Raw genomic sequence first — 8,314 nt, 5'->3', positions numbered from 1 at the left:
GGCTTAAAGGGCACAGGCCTGCAGCCGGATGGCTTTTGCTTTCTGAAATCATTTTAAAAAACCGTCTTTCATACCTGGCAGTATGTTTTTCTCCCCCCTTATATGATGCCTAGTTACCACTGACGGGATCCACCATCGCTATTTCCAAACCCCCCCAAAAAACCCCAAAACAAAAAACCACACAAGGAGTTCACTTCTCAGTTCGTATAATTTATTGCAGTTAGCACACAGTTTAAAAATTCACCAACACACCAATAGTACAAAACTAAACAGCATTATAAGTTATTCCCCCCTCAGGAAAATAAAACATACTATGATTGTCAAAGCTAGATGTCAGTCTAAGTTTTAGAACAAAGGAAGAATGTGAAACTAATAAAGGAGGAAAAAGCAATCACTCACAAGGACCACAAAAAAATCCAAAAGAAAAGTCCGTTTCTCACAGACACTGATTGTCTTTTCTAAATTAATAAAAACTTATCTTAAACTGTATTAAAAAAAAAACCCAACAAAACTAGAATCTCTTCAAGTAACTAAAGATAATGCTCAAGGCTATTTTCACAGCTTTTTTTGTTTGCTTTAAATGCCATTACAGCCAAATTAACACACATTTGACCAAATATTTCCAAACAGCCCAGCAACACACAATGGAGTTTTCCATTCAGTATCTTAAGCACAAAAATAGGCTATGTTTACAGTAGTTAAGGCGATCAAATTTGAAACAAAAGAGAAAAAAAATAAAATAAAGGGAAAAACAGCAAACGTTTTCCATGCTACTCCCATAGACCTTATTTGTAAGTGCAAGACAGGAAAACAAACACTGTGCAAAATGCTTTCGCCCCGTGTGTTGGTCATTACAACCACACGTCAGGCTGCAGCCTCTGCTGCTTGGATACACAAAGTCTACTAACTCCCCCCTCCCCAAATCCCCCCTTTCTCTCCCCCCCCACCCCCCCATGTCAATCATGCCTCTCCAGTCCTTTCAGCCTGGGGCTTTTTCAGTCCATAGAATCTTTTCATGGGTTGGGAGGAGAATGGAGGGGGGTGGGGGAACTGGGAGGGGAAGAGAGGAGGTGGTGGGGTGGGGGGGAAGGGAAGAGGAAGGAGGACCAAAAAAAAAAAAAAAAAGGGGAGAGAGAGAAAGAATGACCTATTGTCAATTTGTGCAGTAGTAACTCTAAAGATGCTCAACTGGGTAAATGTATACACACCTAAACTTTGAGCTGGCATGGGTTTTGTGCAATTAGAAGTTCGTTATAAATGCACACTGCACATGCAAATCTTTAAGCTGTCTGTAAACATTTATATTTTCCTTGTTATGTAGCTAAGTTATCAACTCGAAGCTTAATTTTTATTCAGCTTAACAGCTTCAATCTAAAGACAGTGGAAAGTCGATTTAAATTATATAAAATAAAATAAAACAGTGCATTTCAGTTCTTCGTAACACCAGTTTTCTCACGTGGTGCTATTTTTCCTAAGGAAATTAAATAATCTTAAACTCACTCGTTAAAGTTATACAATGCAAAGACAAAAAATATATCGAAACTCATGCATTTCTGTAGTGTTAATATTTACTTCTCAAGACTCAACTAAGAGCATCAACACAACCTGTCAATTTCCTTGACATCTTCCCCCCCACCCCCCAAACCCGGCCCACGTAATCAATTACAGTATACAATAACAGTAATTCACATTTTTAAACACACAGTTCAACACCGCTGAAGCTGCAATACCCTTTTTCATCCCAAGCAAACCTTCACAAGAGACAAGGGTCCCGGGATCCCAGTGTTCGTTCAGAACGGTTTCCAGTGGGAACTGTCAGAAAACCAGAAGTTGCCACAGAAAGTTTTTTTGTTTTTTTCTTTTTGTTCGTTTTTTTTTAAGTCAACTGCTTGTTTAAAAATAGATAATCCAGCATTTCAGAATCCCCCCCCCCCCCCCCCGCACCCCCATTTGGGTCTAAAAGCATTCAAGTTTCCAACAGCCAGAAAGGGGTCATGCAATTTCAGAAGTGGTACAGAGGCTTAATAGTGATGGGGGGAAATTTCTACAAGTGGGAGAGAGGGGAGGAGGGGAGAGAAAGAAAGAGAGAGACCCCCCATTAAAAAAACCCCGCAGAGCTCAAACCCCAACACAGCATCGGCGAAATCAAACCATCCCCACGCGTCCGGCGATCGGGGGGCCTATTTAAAAGCCTCATTTCTCCGGACCGCCCCACCTCCGGGGGAAGACCACCTCCGTACTTGCCGCTTCGGCCCTAAAGGCTCTCTTCTGGGAGCCTAAATCGGGGAGCTTTTCATGCTCTCTCTAAAGTGCCCAAAACGAAAAGAACCGAACCAAACTGAACGGAAAACAAAACCGAAAATCCAACCCCAAACCCAGCAGACGTCCCGCCTTCGGAGCCTGAGGAAAGGAGACTGCTTTTAGACCGTACCACGACGATGTGTTTTATATATATATATATATATGTCTACGCACGTAGGTATCTACGGCCAGATACGTACGCACATACATATATATATATATATATATATATACACGTCTATGTATATATATACCCGCCCCGGACACAGAAACCCAGAGGCCCGACCGCCCCCACCCCGTTTCCCGCCCCTATCTGTCTCGGTCGATTACTTCCAGAGTTCTTGAGAGCTATCTTCTAAGGTCCAGTCCCTGACGGCGGGCAAGCTGAGCGCTTCGCTCTTGACGGACAAGGAGTTCACCAGCTCGCAGTGGAACTTGCGGATGTGCCTGTAAAGGTCCCCGGACTGGGTGAACCTGCGCTCGCACCACTTGCAGGCGTGGGGCTTCTCGCGCGTGTGCACCACGGCGTGGCGGCTCAGGTTGTGCGAGTACTGGAAGCTCTTCCCGCACTGCGTGCAGGTGTAGGGCTTCTCGCCCGAGTGAGTCCGCTCGTGGCGCTTCAGGGTGTACATGCAGGAGAACGTCTTGCCGCACAGGGAGCAGGTGGGCACGTTGACGTCGGCGGCCGGCTTGCCGCGGAGGCCGTCCTGCTCCCGGAAGTGGGTGCTCAGGTGGATCTGCAGGATGTGCGGGCTGGGGAAGACCTTGTTGCACAGCGGGCACATGAAGATCTGGCCCGCCGGGCTGAGGATGTTGGACACGTAGGGGAGCAGGCCCCCGTCCAGGCTCCCCTCCGCGGGGCCCCGCTCCGCCTCGGGCGCCATCAGCTCGTCGTCGCTGGCCCGGTCCTCGTGCTCGAGCTCCCTCAGGACCGTGTCCTCCCGCATGGGGGCCAGGTGGGCCGGCTCGTAGGGGCCCCGGCCGCCGGGAGCGTTCCCGCTCTCTTTGCCGGCGCCGGGCTCCATGTCATAGTCATTGGGGCCCACATCGCTCTCATCACAGGAGGCCTCTTTCTCCACCTTCACCTGCACCAGGCTGTTTCTCAGCACGTCCTGTGAAGAGAAATAAGAGCTGTTCAGATTCTCAACTCCTGAAAGACTGGACTTGACAGACAGGTCCAGCACACAGTCAACATCGGCTGAACCCCTCACGGAGGTGACAGACCTCTGGGACAAAGAGTCGGTCGAGCCGCAGGGGCTGCCGGCGGTCGGCGGCGTTTTCCCGGGCGGCTCCGCCTCGGCCCCGGCCTGGGGCGGGCCCGCCGGGTCCGGGGGCGGCAGCCGCATCCACGCGGGCCCGGCCTCGCCCGCCGGGTCCCGCTTGCCCGTCAGCAGGGGCGGCTTCTCGTCTTCGCCGTCCTCTTCGTCGCTGGCCAGGTCCCCGGCCGCGCGGCCGCCGCCGCCGCCGCCGCTGCTGCTGCCGCCGCTGCTGCTGCCGCCGTCCGACAGGCTCTCCACCTTCTCCGAGCAGCTCGAGGCGTCCTCTTCCTTCTTCGCGCCGTCCCCCTCGGGGCCCGCCTTCTCCTTCAGCTTCTTCTTGCACACCTTGACGATGTCGTACATGTGCAGGTAGCTGGCCGCCGCCAGGACGTCTTCCACGGGCAGGTCTTTGAACTGGAGCTTCCCCTCGTACATGAACTCCAGCAGCAGGGCGAAGGCCGGGCCCGTGACGATGTCGCTGTTCAGATGAACAATGTCCCTTTTGTCCAGCTGGTCCTTGTAGAAGAGGTGGAAGTACATGCTGCACGAAGCCAGGACCGCGCGGTGAGCCCGGAACCGGGCATCTCCCACCAGGACGGTGCAGTCGCACAGGAAACCCTGGTGTCTCTGCTCGCTCAGGCACTGGAGCAAATGGCGGCTGTGGTCTGGGAACTCCATGCTGTCTTCATAACCTACAAACAGATACATCGCTGATTAAAGCTGGGTGGGAAACTTCGTGAGGAGAGGAGGACGACGGGGTGGGGGAGGGGAAACGGGGGAAGACAAAAAAAAAAAGGAGGAGGAGGAGGAGGACGAGGAGGATGATGAAGGAGGAGGGCAACTACACCAGTGAGGAACTTTTCCCGCCAGGCTACCCTCCCTTCTCCGGATCCGAGTCGGGCCCGAGAACGACCGGACGCGTGGAAACTGCAAGTGCAAATTCCAAATGACCACGGCTAAGGAAGATGTCCACATTTCCCAGCCCACCCAACTGGCCTTCCTCACTAGCTCGCTCTGGTTGGTGGGGCTGGGGGGGGAGGGGGAGAGAAACAACAACTTTTAGACAAGTTTCTCGCAGACTGCTAAACTCTAAGCGCTCCTCGAGACTTGGAGGACTCTCGATCGCTTTCAGAAGATATTTAATTATGCCCGCTCAAATGATTTCCTATGGAACATACGGAATGACTTCACTTTAATTCCCAAGCTAGACCCCGATAATTGCCGATAAACAAAGGATAATTTTAAATGGAGGAAACCCGCCCATCGGCCCTCTCATTTTATTACGGTATTTTAACGGACGCTCTCTTCCCTCTACTTAAAAGAAAAACCCCACAGCGAAACCCGGGAGGTTGACAGAACAAATCTCACTCAGTCAAATAAGGAGGAGAAGAAAAAAAGCAAAGGTATAATCTTTTGGGAAATTGAACGGCTTACTTTTCCAAGTCACAGCAGCACAGAGTCTATTGCTGGAAAGCAGATGTTCATACCTTAAAACGCTAAGGTAGAGAACACACGCCCAAGATTCTGAAAGCACTACAGCAGATGGAAAAGATCATCTTTACCAAGACCAAACTCCAAAGATTATAAGCGATGAATTGAGAGAAAGGGTGGGGGTGGGGGAGAGAGGGAGAAGATGAGTCTTCTGCAGAGAGGGTTCCCCTTTGCCTAATTTCTTGGGAAAACTCGAGAGACGCAAAGTCTGAAAACGCTCAACTGATAGTCGGTTGGCAAGCCAAATCACGTCTCCGTTAAAAGTGACATTTCTTGGTTTGGTGGTTTCGGCCCATTTGAATGAAGACTACAAACGCACCACAGATTCAATTCCCGAAGGGAGGCTTGCAAACTATTTTGGGTTTTTTCTTTTTTTTTTTTTTCCCCTCTTGCCCTTCCTCAACCAGCTGAAAATGGTTAGTTTCAAGCAGGACTCGACAGATTCGATTCTTTCCACTAGCTGCCATCCTTTCAAAAATGTATTGTTTCCCATTGTTTCCCTGAGGGGGAGGAGGGAGAAAGGCAAAGCTGGACAAAGGGTCAAAACTCAACCAAGGGTGTGTGATGTCTGTTTCAAAAAAAATAAATACACTCGACTTCCCCTTTCCTGTGGTACCAGAAGAAGAAGAAGAAAAAAAAAAACCAAAAACACACACACAAAAACCTCTCCACCACCGGGCCCCCTGAAACGTGCATCCTGGAGCCCGAGACGCTTTGAAAACATCCCTCCTTTCCCCCCCTCTGCCCAAGAGGTACCCACACGTTGGCACCCTCGCCGCCAAATCTATTCGGCCAAGAGACCCCTGCCACAATAAACCGAGGAAGGTTTACAAATACAATCACTCTAAGTGCCCCACGGCCAACATTCATTCTAATCCTTAAGAGGGCTAAAAATAAAGATTGGAGGGCAGTTCACAAGGTAGCTGTGATCAAATTAGGAGGCTGAGAGGACAGAGAGGGACGAAGAAGGAAGCTTATAAACATCTGATCCAGCTGACTGTGGCCATATGGCAGCTGCTGCCCAGATAAAGAGATTAAGAATAGAGGAGTGCGATTACAGCTGTCTGGCCAATTCAGGCAGCTCAAATCTACAAGTTCTAAATTAGTCGCCAACACAAAAACTCCTTCAAATAATTATTGTTATGCCGAAATAAAAGGTCTCTTAAATATATATCTGAAAGAGAGAAAAGAGGAAACCAGTCAAGCTATTCTCCTGGGGACAAAAGTTTTTTTTTTTTCTTCTTCTTCTTCTTTCTTTCTCTACCACCCCCCACCCCCCTTTAAAAAACAACAACTGCCCTGTTTCAAAGCGCTACAGCTGTATGCCTCGGCAGTGCCGTTGTCGAATGCCTCAAGACTAAAGTTTTCATAGTGGAATTCGCCACGCCACCAAGTTAAAGCTTTCTGTTTTTTATCTGGAGTCCTTCTTCCACGGAGGGGAGAGAGCTTCATTCGGGAGACTCTGCTCATTTTCCCCAGAGGAAAAAAAGTTCCTCCGTGCCAGTGATGAGAAAGAAAGCAAATCTCCTCTGACCCGGAACTCCTGCAGCAATCCTAAAACTCCCCATTTCCAAAACTTCAACGCAGAGAGGATCAAAAAGTTACTCCAGAGAATGGGGGCAGATACCCCCTACTCCCACCCCCCCCCTCAATCCAGCCACAGCCTTTCGACTGCAGGAGCTGCTCTCTTAATGCCCAGTTCCATCTATTATCCCTAAACTGGGTTAGAAAAGTAATGTGATTCTATTTCTCCACCCCCAAATCAAATCCACAAAACACCCCAACAGAAATATGCTTGAATCTAATCTATTGCTACTCCTACCTTTAGTACACATAAACCTGATTAAGTCCTTTCCTCTGAGTCTCGCTGGCTCCAGGTCTGTTAGATCGGTGGAAAAAAAGCAGACTACGAGAGACAGATGCAAAGTGGAGATGATGTTAGAGAGGAATGAGATACCTTCTCCACACACAGATCTGCACACACTAACTCCCTGTCTGTGTGTTAGAATAAAAGGCTGAAGGATGGCAGGCTGTCAGCTGCTCTGACATCATGTTCAGATGGAAATGCTACCTCCAGCTGTGCTCCTTTTAATGCCATATGCTACTCCTCTACACTCCTGCCACCAGCTTTCTTAGGAGAACTTTTCTCTTCTGTTAGTATAAACAAAATACTTCAAAGTCTCCTTTTCTCTCTCTCTCCCCCCCCCCCACCCATTTTCAAACTTTCTAACAGAAGAAATGGGAAAACTAAACACACGGATCCCTACTGTATTTATGGAGGGCGACACTTTTGCCTTTAAGTTGGTGGACCGGCTGACTTGACATCCTGACAAGTGGAACTCCGAGCCTCCCGGTGGCCCTCAGAAGAGAGAAAATAAAATATATCTAGGGATTCTTTTTTTTTTAGGGTTAGATTCGGAGGTTTGGCTTCAAAGGCTGCCTCCTTGGAGTCATTTCTAAACCCTTCTTTCTGCCTTAGACTCCCATCGAGGCTCCCCCCCAAATAAAATTTTCACGTTCACGGCGCCAGGCTTTTCCCGAGGCAGAGAGGTTCATCTCGCAACTATTTGGAGGTGGATTGGGGAATTGTTCTTTTTCAGCCCGGTTGCCGGTGATTATTCTCATTTCTCTTCGGCCCCCTCACCCCAGGCTGGGTTTTTTTCCCCTGTTTAATGGCCCGGCCTAGGGCGCCTGCGTTTTGCACCCCCTAATCCCAATCCAACTCTGCGTTTTTCCTGTACTAAGCGCTCAGTACAGTGCTCTGCACATAGTAAGCGCTCACTAAATACGATTGATTGATTTTCCTGGAAATCTTGAAAAGCCATTCGGTCCCCACCAAACTAGACCCAACCTGAAATTAAAGAGGCATTGAAATGCTAATGTCACCCACCTATCTGATCGCTCTGAGCGAGGCACAACACGGCTCTCCTCCTCCCCTCCATCGCTCTTAGGGGCTTGGCGGGATCCACGACCACCCCAGACCCCGTCGCAGTGATAATGCCCAAACATCATCACCGGGGCAACCCAACCCCCCCCCAAAAGTGGGTCCGGGAGAGTTCGGGAAAACTTTCCGGCCGCCTTTTCATAACCGATGAAAGGGTGTAACCTCATCTGGACAGGCCCGGGGCGGTGACTGATACTCCTGACATCTGTGAATGTCAAATTTGTCTCCCTGGATATTCGGAGGGGTGGGAGGGCAGGGGAGAGGAGAAAGCGGGGCCTTGTGACTCAATGGCTGGTGGCTCCGTCTTACTCATAACCCA

At 49.4% G+C, this 8,314-nt stretch overlaps 1 protein-coding gene across 3 annotated transcripts; it reads right to left on the bottom strand.

The window, feature by feature from the left end:
* Window positions 1-2,572: 2,572 nt before the first annotated feature.
* ZBTB18 (zinc finger and BTB domain containing 18) lies at window positions 2,573-8,052 on the bottom strand. 3 transcript variants are annotated; one of them, XM_038761094.1, is made up of 3 exons: window positions 7,942-8,051; window positions 6,874-6,957; window positions 2,573-4,252 (listed from the first exon to the last, which is right to left on the bottom strand). In XM_038761094.1, the coding sequence occupies exons 1-3, from the start codon at window positions 7,991-7,993 to the stop codon at window positions 2,628-2,630; spliced, it is 1,761 nt and encodes a 586-aa protein (XP_038617022.1). In that variant the 5' UTR covers window positions 7,994-8,051; the 3' UTR covers window positions 2,573-2,627. The 3 variants fall into 3 exon arrangements, with proteins under 3 accessions (XP_038617022.1, XP_038617023.1, XP_038617024.1); XM_038761095.1 differs by lacking the exon at window positions 6,874-6,957 and having other exon boundaries at window positions 7,942-8,052; XM_038761096.1 differs by lacking the exons at window positions 6,874-6,957; window positions 7,942-8,051 and adding an exon at window positions 4,995-6,806.
* Window positions 8,053-8,314: the final 262 nt, after the last annotated feature.

The sequence above is a fragment of the Tachyglossus aculeatus genome, chromosome 19 (assembly GCF_015852505.1).
Source record: "Tachyglossus aculeatus isolate mTacAcu1 chromosome 19, mTacAcu1.pri, whole genome shotgun sequence".
Classification (NCBI taxonomy): domain Eukaryota; kingdom Metazoa; phylum Chordata; class Mammalia; order Monotremata; family Tachyglossidae; genus Tachyglossus; species Tachyglossus aculeatus.
Note: the sequence above shows the minus strand (reverse complement) of the source record. Positions and strands in the feature narration are given on the sequence as shown.